The sequence below is a fragment of the Bemisia tabaci genome, chromosome 7, assembly GCF_918797505.1.
Source record: "Bemisia tabaci chromosome 7, PGI_BMITA_v3".
NCBI classification, from domain to species: Eukaryota; Metazoa; Arthropoda; class Insecta; order Hemiptera; family Aleyrodidae; genus Bemisia; species Bemisia tabaci.
Genome location: NC_092799.1, coordinates 52,676,753 through 52,693,919, shown reverse-complemented (window position 1 = coordinate 52,693,919; position 17,167 = coordinate 52,676,753). Strand labels below are relative to the sequence as shown.

The 17,167-nt window shown below is 38.9% G+C and overlaps 1 protein-coding gene across 3 annotated transcripts in view; it reads right to left on the bottom strand.

Moving 5' to 3' along the window:
* Nucleotides 1-1,294: 1,294 nt before the first annotated feature.
* Nucleotides 1,295-17,167, bottom strand: part of LOC109040415 (prolyl 4-hydroxylase subunit alpha-1) — a 33,498-nt gene continuing 17,625 nt past the window's right edge. The window contains exons 7-10 of one of the 3 annotated variants that reach the window (XM_072302215.1): nt 5,603-5,824; nt 4,803-4,853; nt 3,622-3,787; nt 1,297-2,560 (exon numbers count right to left, since the gene is read on the bottom strand). In XM_072302215.1, coding sequence (XP_072158316.1) covers nt 2,490-2,560; nt 3,622-3,787; nt 4,803-4,853; nt 5,603-5,824 — 510 coding nt within the window. In that variant the 3' untranslated portion in view covers nt 1,297-2,489. Of the gene's footprint in view, nt 2,561-3,621; nt 3,788-4,802; nt 4,854-5,602; nt 5,825-17,167 lie in introns of all 3 variants that reach the window. The other 2 variants (XM_072302213.1, XM_072302214.1) reach the window with 2 other exon arrangements.

Below are 17,167 nucleotides of genomic sequence, written 5' to 3'. Positions count from 1 at the left end.
ACATATTTACATGCTAATAAAAGACCAGGGACAAGAATATCGCCTATTTCAAATTTTCGTCCACTTTTACTCCAGAATATCTATCGGGGGCCAGAATCTGAGACCGGACATTTCCTTCTGAACCACCACGATGCAGTAGGAAAATAGAACAAGCGGGCAAGCTCTAATACCTTCGTGTTGGAGAAGCGGTCAGCGTTGTCCATACAAATGTAGGCGTGTATTTAAGTTCTCCGAAGGAGATGAGCTCCGTTGATATGAAAAAACTCGCTCACTAAAATCTCATTTATCAATTTTGAGAAAACTACAGTGCCGTTAAAAAAAAAAATTATAGAAGAACAACTATCGTTCTCCGTGCTTTGACTTCAGAGGCACTAAATAAAGGTATCGTATACTAATCCTTTCTAAATATCTTAGGCTCCTCTCCGCCTCTCCGCCATCTTTCAAATTTAAATATAACCAAGCCGTTTCTAAAATCATCGACTGAGACCCCTCACCAACCGAAAAACGTGAACTACATTTCAAATCGAGCACATAACAAACAAGCATATGCTCATTCTCTCGGCTGTAAGCTGAAAGTTCTGACAAAGAGTTGAGTAAATGAATCCTCATAGTTCGTTGATGATAGATTTGTGGTATCACAAGAAAAATAAGGCGATTTTCAAGCACCTTTTTACGGTCTGATAGTTGAGTTACATCGCAGTATCCTACAAACAGGCGAATCAAAACACTACGAACAAGGAGTGGTAGGGGGGGGGGGAGTCCCAGGGGGTTCACCCAGAATAAATTAAAAATTACAAAGCATCCAATATCCAATTAGAAAATACTGTGTACGGCCATGGGATGCTTTTCATGGTGATAAACACTGACCGAATTCCAGGCAAAACCAAACTAAACGGAATCGCTTTTTGCTGAGATTTCAGCTTTACTTTCAAAATTGATAGTATAAACAAAGTAAAAGTACAATTTTTGTAGCGGTACATTTGACAAGCTGTGTAAACGGTTCCTGTATCCTTTATTTATCAACGTCTTTTTTTTCTCCTCACTTCACAGCCAGAAGGCAGTGGTTAGGTGGAAAGTTATATTTCTGTCCCTGTGAGTTTTGCGATTAGTACAGTAAAAAAAGTTGTAAATCTGTTGTGGAACAAAAACTTAGTGGTGCTCGACGCAGCAGATTTCTCCCCATAAGTCTTAGGAATAACCAATAGTCGTTTGCAGTCAGTGATTTCTGTTTGAAGAGCAACGGTCGTCGTTCAAGGCAACAATTTTTATTCAAGGCAAAAATGTAGACAAAAGCAAAAGTTAAAAACTTGTTTATTTTACCATAATCAGGTTTTGTGAACTAAAGAAACCAAAAAAATACTTCATCACGTATAAATTACAATATTGAAATTATGTACAAGATGTCATAGTTTGTCTTGCTGAGATTTTAAAATGACAACTCTGAATTGGATCGCATTCAGCAAAAAGGAACCAGTGGGATTACAGTGTTTTTAAAATCATGCAACTTCTTCTATGCCTATAAAAATACCTAATGTATGTAGACTTTTAATACTTATACAGTTGTCCTCATTTAAAATTAACAGGTCTTTGGTGAGAAGAAAAAACTACTTGCTATTCTGGGAGATTTCTTTAGAAACTTATGAAAAAGCAACATTTTATCAGTACTGTGATCGCGCTGGTTCCTTTTTGCGAAATGCGATCCAATTGAACAAGCTCTTTAGAGACATACGGCTAAAGAAATCGAACTGAGCTCTTCGGGGAGTGAAGGGCTACTTGTGGGAGTTGTAGGTATATTGGCGGAATTCTATATGAGACCAATCCACTTTTTCCATGTCTTCAGAAAATCAAAAAAGAACCGCATGTTTCTTGGTTACCTTGGTTCCCTCTTTACGCTTTAAAGTGTGTCTCAAGTCAGAATAAATCTGAAAAAAAAATCGTCTAACTGGATATATTCTAAGCACAAAATCGTCTCTCTATCAGATCCATTTTTCCCGCGAAAAATTAACAAATAGAATCACATGGGTTAATAAACTTAATTTTTGTACTTAAAAACAAGCTGTTTAAAAATTAATGTAGAAACGCTGAAATCATTTTCGATCATGACAAACTTTTTGAAGAAGGAATTGGTTTATGGCTGGTCAAGGTTTTTATAAATTCATATATACTCAAAAGGGAGGGCGTGCTGTAAACGCTGTTCATGCGTTGCCAGTTATGACAAAACAAAATTCACCATGTGTAGAAATATATCTCATGCTAATGTCTGAAATCATTCTTCCAGACTTCATAGCTTCTTTTCAATCGAATTATATGATATTCGTTCTTAATTCTGATACATTTTCATCGACTATCAATGTACGAGTAATCAATGATTTTAGCGGATCGATCGACCTCATGCATAAACGTGAGTTGATTCTGAATCTATATTCTGCGTGCTGTTTCAAGCCTCAAGATTGTGCTGTTGTCTTATTGAATAACGCACATCGGAGATGTCACTCTTCTTCGTTCAATGTGCATGGCCGTTTGAGCATCTGTCCTCTTAAATGGTACCATCGAGTAGCAACTGAAAGCAATGTATTTACGGTGTACTTAGTGTAAATGATAAATATTCTTTAGCAAACCTTGCACAACACTCGTTATAATGACAATTAATACATTTTCGCCGACTTTTCACCGTCCCATTCTAACGTAAAAGCATTCGATTGATTTAAAAGGGAAATGCCACTATTTAATATGAGACATCAACTGGTCTATATGATCTGGGAAGTAATAAGATTTTACTTAGAAACGTGTTGGAAAAGAAGAGAATCCGATCTTATTCAATATTTTCTAAGTAATTTTACAATTCTAGGAAACGTACCCTAGTAGCAATGGCTCTTAAAAAAAATTCTACAAAAAGTTGTCAAAAACATGTATAAAACTTATAAATTTTAGGTAAAAAAAACTCTTAAAATACTCGTTTTAGACAACCCATTTGCGAAATTCTTTTAAATAAAAAATAGTGTTATTTTAATTCAAAGAAAATGTAAAATTTACGTAAAAATAAACTGACTATATCCTCAATTTTTATGGGCTGCAACTTTCCGTTTTATTCTTTTTTGTTCACCACTTTTTTCTCCTCGTTTTTGCCCGCAGGAAAGTTTAAAAAAAAGTAAATTTTACTTTAAATTTACTTAAAAATTTTCTTTAATTTCATGTAAAATAAAAGCCCCACAAAGAGATTCCTGTTACGAATATTTCAAGAGTTTTTTTCTGTAATTATCAAGTGGTTTTGGTGTAAATTTTAAGTTCTCTTAAAATTTACGAGTTTTTTACAATTTTTCCCAACAGCCACTGCTACTAGGGTAATAATCTTAACTCCATGAAAATCTGGGATCTTGTTTTTCCCCTCCAAGTAAAACCGTTCTGGATCAAAAGACCCCGAATATGAACGATTTTACCAGATTTGCCTCACAACTAGATTTTCGTACTGAAATTTCAAACTGTCAAGTTCGGTTTCGTTCGGTTTCGTTCGATGTTTTTGGACGTTTCCCGTGTTTCAATATTTCTAAAATATGTCTCTACAGGCAGGAGTGTCTTTTGGTTTTTTGTCAGTTATTTATTAAAGTAAGAAGGAAATCTTACTCCATTTGTGGCCATGAAGCACAGGGCAAGCACCGTGTCCCGACCACATATGTATCCTTCCGTTCCTCCACAGATTATCCCAAACTAAGGCGCTGCCTTTCTCCGGTTCAACAAGTACATTGAGCACGTAAAATGCCGTTTCTCCACCAACTGGATTGCTATTTAGCTGGAAAGCAAAATTGATGAAAACGAATTGAAGAGCCTCCAAAAGTAGGAGTTTCCGCCTCTTTGGAACGTTACGGAGGTCTCTTGGCTGAGATTGAATCACCGAAAAAAAAGGGAAGTTAAATTAACATTCTGAATGTAAAAAAAGTGTGCGAGAACTTATAAATGCTGAATTACCCGCCACAGCACTTAATTTTACATCTTGGCATTGCTGAAGTAACTGCTGTGGCAGGTATTTTAGCATTTTGTAAGTTCTCGCACACTTTTTTTACATCCAGAATGTTAAATTAACTTCAATTTTTTTTCGGTGATATCTCAGTTTGGGAACGACCCATCTCGAAAAAATGATATTATTCAGGACACGATAAAAATCGCGTCACAGCCCGAGAATGTGTATTACTACACAAAAACATGAACATTTTCAATCATTCTATCATTTTTGAACTGATAGATTTAATTAAAATTCATGATGGGAACAGACACAGGTAAAAAATCTTTACACAAGCATACAAACCATCTTAGAGATGCAGAGGCATTTACTTGACATTTTTACCTAGGTGTCGTGTTTTCTCATTTTAAGTAAGCTCTCAATTAGCTATCCTGATAAGTTTGTTCTATCGTGTCTCCAAAACGGTCCGTTATCTCATAGTGGAACTTTTAGAAAAGCTTTTCTCATTTCGGATTTTAATTTAAGCGGAGCTACAGGAATCCACGATCCGGGCGGAAAAGAGGTAACATTTTGGGAGCCTCTTTCAGCCTGCGAGAACATGCAATACTTTGAGGTTAGCATCATTTCAAATAATAAATACATCAACCGCCGTAAAAATGTTAATTGAAATTTCATGCACTAGACTCGTCGAATATCATAAGATTAACAAAGTCATTACAGATGAGGACTTTTCTTCAATGCTAAATTAGAGAAAGTGGTCGAAAATAACGAAATTGCTTTTTCACAATAATTTATAATTTGTGAATTGCGTAATACTAGTTTAAATTGGTAGTCATAGTGTACTCACGTAAAACAAGACTGTTGCAATTCGGTTACCGTTTGGAAGCTCAAAATCAAACTGAAACATGAATGCAAATTGCAGAAAATAGAAAATGCATCGTTTCATGCAAGATTTTGCTTGTAGCTGTATAATATAGATATAATGTAGATGATGACCGAATGTGTATGTACAAGGCTTACTCAGCAGTCTAATGAAGGTGTTCATTCCTCATTATACAGTAATCATTGGACAACCTTTTTCAATTCATAAGATCAATTTCTTGCTCGGTTTAGAAATAACGTAGGTACGTATCATCATTAGTTTTCTTAATATGCACATAGGCGTTTTTGTTGATGAGCTAGAGCAAAATGCAATGCAAGAGCTTTCCAAATTGCAAAATGTTGTCCAATTACCCTTCATACACGATGGTGACAGATTGATGGTGAAAATGTCAAACCACGTATCTCGTTTGCGGTGTTTAAAAATCTGCCCTGGTATTTTATTTTTTTGGAAGGAGAACAAAGCAACATCATTCTTTGAAATTTTCTCAGAATTTGCTTCCCAGAGAGAAGAAAAATCACGGAAATGTTTTTAGAATCGACATTGCGTGGTTTTCCATTTAAAATTAAAGTATGGCGAGAAGTCTGCAACGCCGCAAAGCGAGATACGTGGTTTGGAAGTTTCACCGTCGAGATGTATTTACTGTATGCGATTTCATCAAAATTTTCAAAATTAAATCGGCTCCGACTTAGATACAACCATGGACGCGGTTTTTTTCCTCGTGGATGATTGTAATTAGTGGACAATAAACTATTAAAAAGAATTACCGGAAACGCATCATAATGGGAGGTGTAGAAACCACCGGCATCGTAGTACGTCACTTGCAGGTCTTCAGCCGTTTCGCCACTGAGCCCGGCCAGTTGGTCCGTCCGGTGCAGCAGATAATCCAGACCAGTCTTATTTTCCATAATGAAAAATGTTTTGCTGGTTCTGTAGACGGTCTGATGACCGGTTTCTGATGGATTTACACGGACGCCCGAATCATGCATCTGGATGAGCGGTGCAAAATATCGTATATTTAAGAGCGGTTAAAACGCCGTGCTGTGTAAATACATACGATTTAGTCAACGTGTAGGTAGTGGGGAAGTCTGCACCGAAAAAAATGGTATGCTGTTTTGGCACCTAGGATGTCAAAAATGTGTCTGGTCATCCTAAGATGCTACCTTGATTGCCCACGCAGTTGAATTTGCATTCGTAGGATGTGAAGTTAACTGCGAGGGCAGTAAAGGCAGCATTTTGGGATCACCAGACACATTTTTGACATCCTAGGTGCTAAAACAGCATACTACTTTTTTTCAGTGTGGCCGAGGAATTGAAGGATCTTCGAGTTTCAAGAGATAGCGAAAGCGTATCAGTAACCAGATTGGTTCTTAAACAAGTTAAACTACATACGATTTTATTATGTATATCGACGGTGTAAGTCGGCAATCACATAACTTGGTTTGCGACGTCGCAGACTTACTGTCATACTTTATATTTTAAACGGAAAACTACTCAATGGCAATTCTCTAAAACTACCGTGATTTTTCTTTTCCATGCGAAAACAATTCTGCATTAACTTCAAGGAATGATGTCAATGTATTCTCCTTTAAAAAAATAACATGGCGGCGGAGATTTTCAGACACCGCAAACGAGTTATGTGATTGCCAACTTACACCGTCCCTACACTGAAAAAAAAACTTGTCCTAAATTTAAGGAAACATGTATCCTTAAAAAATTTCCTATTTCCAACACGGTGTTAGCTTGGAACAAGCCAACAGTTATCTCGATCCAAGGTAACACAATTGTGTTGAGTTAAGAAAACCATGCTTTCTTGAACCACGTATACGTTTTCTTGAAACAGACTAACGGATACTTGAAACGGGAAAACTGTTTCCTTAAAATTAGGAAACGAGGGAATCGCTTCTGTGTCCTAAATTTAAGGATCCATGTGGTGTTGATCGAAGAACCCTGTTTCCTTAGAATTAGGAAACGGAGAGAAGCAAAGCCGTTTCCTGAATTAAAGAATCCATGGAGTGTCGTTTGAAGAGATCAGTTTCCTTAAAATTATGAAACGGGCATAGCATTTCCTGTTTCCTCAATTTAAGGATCTATTTGATGTTGATCGAAGAAACCCATTTCCTTAAAATTAGGAAACAAAAAAATTACCAAACGCCTATTGAGGAGGTGGATGCAACGTGCCGTACACCACCATATGTATTCGGCGAGTTGCTCAAGAGAGGCCTATCAAATATAACCGGGCAAGTAACCTATCCTCCAACAATTGGCAACACAGCACAGCCCGGTCGAGGCAACGACACCATAGTTACACGAACTTGGCTTATTTGGGTTTTTAGTTGCGGTTCAGTAAACTTTTCAAAGCAACGGAGCGACGGATTTCAGAAATTTTGGTGTCTAAAGATGCGTCTCGGTCCCGTCTAACAGACTGTTGAGTTTCAAGGAGGTTGATGATTTATTAAACGAGATAATTACGCATATGTGCCTAAAATAGCAAAAAGTATCCACTTTGACCATTTTCACGCTCTGTCAAAGCTATGGAGAATACGAGACATCGGAGCCCTATATAATGTTATATCAAAAGAATTGTCATGTTCCCGTGTAGTGCGCGTTTAAGTTTCATTAATAACCAAGGCATCCTAAGAAAAATATTGCGTCTAAACTGCTTTTCGGGTGCAATGGGCGACCCGACCTGCTGACGTTTATCATTGAATTTCTCGCTTACACTATTCTGGAATGAAATTATGGTTATTTCGAGGGAACATCCTGAAGTTATGAGGATTCTAAAAATTATATATGAGTAGGGATTTACTTTTACCGTTTAGGCTGTAGCTTTGATTATGTCCCAAAAATCGTAAAACCCGAATTTACTAACACATACACACGGTAGAGTGACAATGTTAGTGCTCTCTGCAGTCAGCATCTCACCAGCGGAACAACAAAACAAACCACGAATGTTAGGTTAGTTCCTGTTTCACAGAGCAACAAAAACGATCGATACAATACGGAATCATTTGGTTTCAATCATTTCAATCCATTTACGACTTCAACAATGTTTGTGACAAGCATTATCATCGTATTTTACAACCTGGAGCAGAAGTTTATCGCCTCATCGTGAAGTGAATTCTGAATATCCAATCTTAGAACTCAAAACCTCACCATTCTACTCTCTCATTGTTCTCTCTTCATTTTTGGTTCAAATCAAGCGATTTAAAGTCGCTTCACTAAAATTATGTGATCTTGAATCCATTCAAGAGTGTGAAGCTCACATTTTTCTGGCATTACAGCCTTTTTACTCCTCAAATTCTACGGATATGAGTCCATTTCGCTCAAGGTTTTTCTGAGCGATACCAAGTGTTTATACATTTAAGATAAGTGAGGTTTGTCTTTTGGTTCTTCTTTTAGCAGTTTTAAAGTAAATTAGGTATTACAGTACCTTCGTCCAGTTTTGTTTCCTTGTTTAATGTTTGTTGAGAGTCTTTCTACGTGAACACTCAAGGACATACATACTTACGCTCAGGTACCAATACCATTGTTTTTCTCTCACGTCAGGATGTACCTTTAAGCATGCTAATTTACCAAAGAAACTCCTCCAGTGATAAATAATTTTAAGCTTTATATTACGAAGTGAAAACCTCTGTGTGGTGTCGCTAAATTTCTCAGATAAGTCTCAGTTTAGACACGTAGAACAGACGTTCACTTTTGTCCGTTACGATCCCTGCTCTTATAGCTTCACATCTTACTTTGATCTCTGATTCATCGATTAATGACACTTTTAGTTCATCATCAATCAGTTCAAAGCTATCTCAACGATGAATCATCAAACGTTATATCAAGGAAGAAATTTTCTGCTGAAAGCTACGACGGAATTGACATTGCAACTCAACTTACGAAAGCATGAACCAAGACATAAGAATCTGTCTCAAAGTGAACATTTTTTTCAACTCATCAGGCAGTTTAGCAGGTAAGAAATCTACAGTTGATTAATTAAGGATTACCAGATTACATGCACACTGGTTTTCCAACATTTACGGTAGATAGGGATATTTTTATTGATAATGATTAATGACGAAACGAATATATCAATACCATGGCCAAACTGGGAAACTACTTACCGCAATCCACAAAGTTCATCCTCAAAGACTTTCAGAGTATTTTCATTTCTCTGCTGATAAATAATTCAACATAATTTCTGAAAATTGTGTAATTAATGACTTCGATGCGCAGAATATTCTTTTCTGGGATTTTTAGCGTAGTGGTCACTAACTTTTCCCTGATTTTGGAATGTCCTCTTTTGACATTAGGTGTCTCAGATAAAAATTCTTTCACAAAAATTTCAAGTTTTTACTTGACTTAATTTTAAGTGTTTAGTCTCTTTAAACTGAAAAGTCCAATTTTTTTACTGGGAGAAGGAATTTCAATGCTCCGCAGCAAAACTACCTGACATATTTTCACAGTGAGGAGGGCTTAATTTCCTAACTTTTACAGAACCTGTCACCCTGTCTATCCCTCAGAAATTCAGTGAACCAAATGAGATTCAATGAGGGTCGTTGATAACTTTACCACTAAATTGATACCGCTTAAATGATTTTGGAGGGAGCAATTTTACCTACTAACATTGTTGTCAAACAGGGTTTATTCATCAGAGCCCTGAATTGAGGAACCAAGAGAAAATAATTTGTTTTCATTTACTCCTCAAAGATGAAATTGACCATGATGCAGGTCAGTACCTACCTATGAGAACTATATAGATCTCATAAAATTTCAGTAAACCTTGTCGCTGGGGGAAAGATCTAATACATACTGAAGATAATCATCGAATAATGTACTCTCCTAAATAGACAAAAATTACAATGAAAATGTTCATTATTTGATGAAAAATAAAGTACAAAAATTTTCAGAGTCTCAGAGGACGCCAAGAACGCCAAAAAATCTTAAAATAATTTCCTTTCACAAACAAAAATAAAAATGACACGGAACATTTCTAGCAGGGCTTCTTTATAATCAGAGAACAAAAATTTTGAGAGCTTGACACTTTTAATCCTTACAATTTGTAGATTGTAACACTAATGAGGTCTGGGAAGCTGTTGAATGCCCTGATTTCCAAACTTCTATTACTCAAGCAGCACACATTTCTTTGGATTTCAATTCCATGGTAAAATTATTTCTATTGCATTGTAGTGTTGAGAATGTTGCCTATTTACTCATTGAAGGAACAATTTTTAGAGCAATTAATTTGAAATAAGTACCTACCGTAGTTGCAATTTATCATTGAATTTCTTCGTATTTCTTTTCTTTCTTCTTTTTCTTTTCTTGGGATTCTACAATTGTATTTCTTTTCAGGGATATCTACAGTTGTGTAGATTTTGATTTTTAAAACTAATCTCTTTTTAAAACTAAGAGAGCGTTGAAATAATTATCACTTACCATGTATAACTTTCTGCAAAATTTGCCTCAGTTGATGTTCTCACAAGTTCAGTTGTAAAGTCAATTCAGCCATAGCTTTCCGAAGAAAATTTCTTCTTCGATCTAACAATTAATGATTAATCGTCGAAATAGCTTTGAACTGATTAATTAAAAATGACACTCAAGGGTGTAAAAAAATAAGACGGATCCGAGAAACTTTGCTACACAGCAAGGAGATATCCACTTCATAGCTATAAGCATTAAATGGATTACATTTTGCAATTAGGAGCCACTATTTCTGGTCCATTTTAGAAACAGAATACATGCTATTGGTTTCCCTATGCAGATATGTGTTTTTATGGGAGAGCCAGAGGTAATGGTTCCTTATTGTAAAATGTAATCCAATTCCTTCACAAGTGGGGGACTTCATTTGGTAAAATAACAGTCTTCTTGCAAAAATGAGATGATATAAACTCCAAAAAACCCAAAAACTTGGGTAAAGAGACTCCGGGCAAGTCACCATCCTCTTGCCAAAAACCTCCAAAAGCTCTTCTTTGTTCCCCTCTTCAGTGGAAAAAGAAAATATCACACTACGACAGTTTCCATTTCTGTCATAGAGTACCCCAAGCGGACCAAAGAACGGAACTCTTAGTCGTTTACACATTTACCTATTTAACAAAATCTCCAGGAGGTCACAGACAGGCTGGCAGCCCCTCATTGGACCAAAACGCACACCGTACCATTTTTTCCTTGTAGGTATGTGCCTCCAAAGTACATGAAATGACTCCTTGAGGGGCGGGCAAGTTTGATTGAAATTCACGTTGTCCTCTGAAAATGAGCTAAAATTTTTACTTACCTGAAGAAGAAGAAAATCGAGTTATCATTTTCTTCCATACACGGTAGGTATGCCTATGAGGTATGAGAGGCACCAGGAACGCCTTCCAAAATTATTGATGCAACCCGCACGACTCCGAAGTCAGCGGAAACTTTCTTGAAGCGTCTCCTAAGATTTTCCCTACGCAATAATCCCCTTCAAAAATGAATGATGCAACAAGCGCGTCCTGTTTGACCACGAAAGCTCCTCAGATGAGAAGTCTTTTGGTCTGGTCAGAAAAATATTCGAACTTTATTTTTCATCTTCTCTTCTCATTTCCCGCATTGACGGAGGCGACATTTTTTGGAAAGCATGACGCGCCCGGCCCAATGCTCTCACTGAGGATCAACCTGTAATAGACTACTAAAAATATTTAGGAAACAGATGTTCGGGCTCACTGAGAATGAGGCCAATTTCCGAACTGATAGTACGGGATCAGAAGGAAAAAGTCAATTATGACTACGAGGAGGCTTTGTACACTTCCAAATAAACAGTTCCGACTTGTTGTACAAGTATTCCTGAACGATCATTCATAATGGAGGCCATATTCTATTCGCACTTTTTTTGAGAGCATTGGGCGGGCGCGTCATGCTTTCCAAAAAATGTCGCCTCCGTCAATGCGGGAAATGAGAAGAGAAGATGAAAAATAAAGTTCGAATATTTTTCTGACCAGACCAAAAGACTTCTCATCTGAGGAGCTTTCGTGGTCAAACAGGACGCGCTTGTTGCATCATTCATTTTTGAAGGGGATTATTGCGTAGGGAAAATCTTAGGAGACGCTTCAAGAAAGTTTCCGCTGACTTCGGAGTCGTGCGGGTTGCATCAATAATTTTGGAAGGCGTTCCTGGTGCCTCTCATACCTCATAGGCATACCTACCGTGTATGGAAGAAAATGATAACTCGATTTTCTTCTTCTTCAGGTAAGTAAAAATTTTAGCTCATTTTCAGAGGACAACGTGAATTTCAATCAAACTTGCCCGCCCCTCAAGGAGTCATTTCATGTACTTTGGAGGCACATACCTACAAGGAAAAAATGGTACGGTGTGCGTTTTGGTCCAATGAGGGGCTGCCAGCCTGTCTGTGACCTCCTGGAGATTTTGTTAAATAGGTAAATGTGTAAACGACTAAGAGTTCCGTTCTTTGGTCCGCTTGGGGTACTCTATGACAGAAATGGAAACTGTCGTAGTGTGATATTTTCTTTTTCCACTGAAGAGGGGAACAAAGAAGAGCTTTTGGAGGTTTTTGGCAAGAGGATGGTGACTTGCCCGGAGTCTCTTTACCCAAGTTTTTGGGTTTTTTGGAGTTTCAAATATACCGTCGCTCCTTTGGCGAAGGGCGCATCTATACACTTTGAGATGATGAGCCCTTCCGTCCGTATACCACCGCATGCTCTCTGCGGCTTACCTACGTGAAAATTTCGATGCACCCTTACGGCCCATGAATGACATCATGCTCATAAAAAACGGAACGCTAAATTTCCAATTTTTGGGACCCCACTCACTTCTTCCCTCGTGACACTTTTGCGACGTAGGTCCCTATTCTTTCACACGTAAAAACAAAACGGCGTAACTCTCTCCTTGACCCTTTCTCTCCCTTAGAGCGTTACATATTATTTGAACGGTCCTTTACAGAAATCCGACCGAACCGCTTGGATGGCGTTATTCGTAAGATCCATCCACTCCAAACAAATTCCAGTATATTTAAATTTAATCAATTATCTCTTGTTCGTAAAGAATTTACGCGTCGGAGAGGTGGAGGTTTTGATAAAACGGAATTTTTGTGCCTTATCAAAAATATTTTTTTCAGTCCAAAATGTCAGAATGCTTTCTAGAGATGCACGGATCAGAGCCAAAGTTCCTTTAATATTTTTCGGTGAATTTTCTGATTCGACGAAAATTTCTTTAAATTTTCTATACAAAAGCGTGCGTCCGTTAAGGTGATTCGATGGACGCCATATTTTGTGTCAGAACGGCATGCGATATATCGCATCAATTGGTTCCATATTTTCAGCTACTCGTCATTTTTCTCCTATTTTGAGATCGCAATTTTGTTGTCAGGAGTCTAAAGCACTCACTTACCAATTTTAAACAAAGAAATTCAACGTAATAAAGGCGTGGTTTTTTTCAGAGAGAAAATATCGCATTCGAGTGCAGTTCGATATCAGTATCGAATGCGATGTTTTCTCTCTGAAAAAACCACGCCTTTATTACGTTGAATTTCTTTGTTAAAATTGGTAAGTGAGTGCTATAGACTCCTGACAACAGAAGTGCGATCTCAAAATAGGAGAAAAATGACGAGTAGCTGAAAATATGGAACCAATTGATGCGATATATCGCATGCCGTTCTGACACAAAATATGGCGTCCATCGAATCACCTTAATGTAGGTATAAATAAATAATGCGAAGCTTTTCAACATTTTACTGCAAGTACACTCTTTGAATCTGGTCGTAGCTTCGAACATTTTTAAGTGTCTTCAAATCCCAGAAAGCTTGACTCGGCCCGATATGTACTCATTAAAGTATCACCTATACATGCCTTTATCACCACATCTTTACCGCTATTCGGGTACATTTTGAAAACTCCATAAAGATCATTTATCTTTTATGTGCCAATTTTATAGCCAGCATTAAATAATCTTAGATTATTTTGTCTATACTTTATTGGAATTTTAAATCATATTTACTTTTAGTATGAGAAGCGGTTCTCACATGAGCTTTCTTGATTTACGCATTAACCTTAATGATATGGGCGGCAGATTGGATAATCGAATGAGTGATAATTTACCTTTGAGAGGCACGTATGAAAATCTGTCCTTTAACCAGAATTAAATAAAAAAATAATTTACTCCATGATCATACTATCTCCGAATGAAAAAGAAAGGGGAATACTTTGGTTAAGTCATGGCGGTGATGGCCCACGGTCTTTAAATAATATCTGAGAACCGGCTGATAAACAGAGAGAAAAGGGAAATATGTGGATATTTAATATATTTAAATGATAATTGAGTAGTATTTGCTATAGATAAAACCCAAGTGCTATTGAACGGTAGCAGGTGGGCATCTGTGTAGCCAAAGAGATAGATGCGAATAGGTTTAACATAGCAAAATAACTCCTCATCACTCGCGAGGGTAGGATGGCCGAATGGACTACGGTGTCGGATTTTCACTCTTCCCGGGACAATGTCGAAGGTTACAGGATCAAATCTCAGCCAGGGCGAAATGGAGTTCTTCATCAGGATACCAGAGGGAGCGCGAAGCGCGTCAACTACGTGAAGGAAATCATCCCCGGCAGTACAAACGATAGGGGTATGCGCTTCAACGGGTGTGGACACTAGGCGGGGAGCCGCTTCTCAAGGCAGCGACGCGGCGGAACCGGCCGTTTCCTAATTTTAAGGAAATGCTTGCAGGCACTGTTTCCTTTTTTTTTTAGAAAACGTTTCCTGAAAACAACACAACACTTACTTACTTTTAGGAAACTCTTCGCGCGGCGGTGTTTCCTAATTTGAAGGAAACGTTTTCGTGCTTCAATGTAACAGGAGTTTTGGTTCAAGAAATCGCGTTTTCGTCGACCAAGGCAATACCGTTTTCTTCATTCAAGACTTCGTTTCTTGTCCACTTTTTTCAAGTATCCAATTTTCTTAGGTCAACACGGCGTCGCCTTGAATTTAGGAAACGTTTTTTTCAGTGTAGGGGATGTCCCTAGGTTAAAGGGAGCTACTTTTTGGCCCCCCTAAAATTTTCAGGGGGGTCCCTCTTGGGAGGGAGCAACGGACCCCAACTTTTAATTTTCAAATAGGAAGACCCCCTTTGTGATAGCTCGTTCGGAAGAGCATAAAAAAAGAAAACTTTTCGCGCAAACCCGAAGTCTATATCTCAAACCGTTACAAAATGGCGGCCGGTTAAAGTTCAAAATGGCCGAAAATTCACACAGGTTAGTTGTCGAGAGATTTTTGCGAAAATCTGTTAGTAGAGGTATTTCGACGCAAGGAAAACGAATTTGATGTTAGATTTTCAAAAAAACTGAGATTTCCAAAATAGCCGCCGGTGAAAATTTGAAATGGCCGAAAATTTGTTTTTTTTTTTTTATTACGTTTCATTTAGCCACAGCTCATTTAGCCACGTGGCAAAATGCAACAAAAAAGGTTGCATCTTGCCACAGATTTTAGGTGCTACGTCGCAAACGAAACAAGAAAAATTAGTGTGGCAAACGTGGCAAAGTGCAACAAATTATACTAGGGCCCACGAACGATGATCCCTGAGCCGCGGGTATTTCTTGCAAACACTGGCAACAGCGACACCCCGGCCCGAACCGAGTCTCGAGTTCGGGGACAATGCCGAGCCGAGCCATAATCGAACCCTAATTACTTACGCGTAATTTACAATTTCACCCTCCGCTAGAAAAAACCAAAATTTGTTGAAAGTTGTGTAACATTTTTTAGCAAGTGTTTCGTTACTCTCCTTTAAAACACGAGTAAAAAGAGGCCTCGTTTATAAAAATCGGTCAAATAGCAGCAAAGTTACAGTTCGAGATACGACGTTATAAATAAAAATTGGACTTCGCTTCAAAAAGGAAAAAGAAGGAAAAAATAAAAATTGTATATAACAATTATATATGATTTAGCTCAGAATTTTACGAGCAATCCAACCATGTAATGGACGAAGAGATTGGGGCAAAATTACAAGAAATTGGTCTTTTACGAAAGGGCTTCCTATGAAGAATTTTGACCTGAAGATAGGGGTAGAATAGCAGCAGTTCGCATACAATAGCTTTTCGCGTTCACAATACCCGGTCTCGTCGATGTGCGTGCTCGACCCTGCAGCGTTGTCATTTACATGGCCCACGCGTTTATTCGCCCGATTTTTCAGGGATCATCGTTCGTGGGCCCTAGTATATGTTGCAGTTAGCCACATGGCCAAAGGATAAAACCAGGTATCTGCATTGCAGCGTTACCGGATCTAATCGAAACGAACTTGACCTAACCTAACCAAACCTAACCTATCCTAACCTAACCTAACCTAACCTAACCTATCCTAACCTAACCTAACCTAACCTAACCTAACCTAACCTAACCTAACCTAACCTAACCTTACCTAATGACCTAATCTAAGGAAGGAGAGCTGGATGCAATAATTCCTTCGGATATTTTCCTAATAGTAGATTTTCATGTATTTCAGCGTAAAAGTAGAATCAGTATTGAATTGGTCACTAGTAGAGGATGGTTTTTTTTTTTTTTTTTTTTTTTTTTTTTTTTGTTTAAAAGGAAGTGAAAATCTGCTTTCTCCCGCACTGGATTGAGGGGGAACCGAAGTGCCCCCAGATCCGGCGGGCCCGGGGGGGGTTTTCCAGGCCCACTCCCAGGTACCAGATACCAATCGCGGCCCGGTCCGAGTGGAACGTCCCCGGGCATCGCTGTCCGGGGACCTCGGTCCGGGAGTGTGAATGGTTATGTGGGTTTGGCCTATGACGGTAGGCCCGCCAAACACTAACGACACTCCCCTTGAGATGCATCCGCACTACGCATCCCCTTTTGTCCGAGTTTAATTCCCACCCAACGGTCAGCCTACGGCCATTACCTCGTCAGGCGATAGGGCCCCCCGCAGCAGTGTCCAGCCGGACCCCACCCTCATAGGAGCACCCCGTTGCCTCCGGAGTACCTAACCCCCGCCAGGAGGGATTTAAACCTCCCAGCAGCTCTGAGGATGGGAATCCGTACCCCGAGGGGTCCGTCAGCACTGGAGCCTCTGAAGCGGAAAGGTTACCTCCCGTGATGTGTGGGGGATTCCAGGTGGCACCCGGCCAGGACTCCAAGGAGTCCTGTGTTACGCCGGCGCTCCAAGTCCTACCCACTGCACCCATGGGACTCAGACTTCGCAGCGCCCCTCCCTACGAGTAGCGAGGGACGCGGCCGGCCAACCCCATCCGGAGCACTAGTCAAATTTGACTTGCTCCTCCGGTCCGGCCCGCTTTCAGCCCCCGCCAACCACCAGGGCCGGATGCGCGGACTCAAGGTCCGCCCCTAGTAGCAGAGTTATATAAAAAATTTGTTTTTAAAAG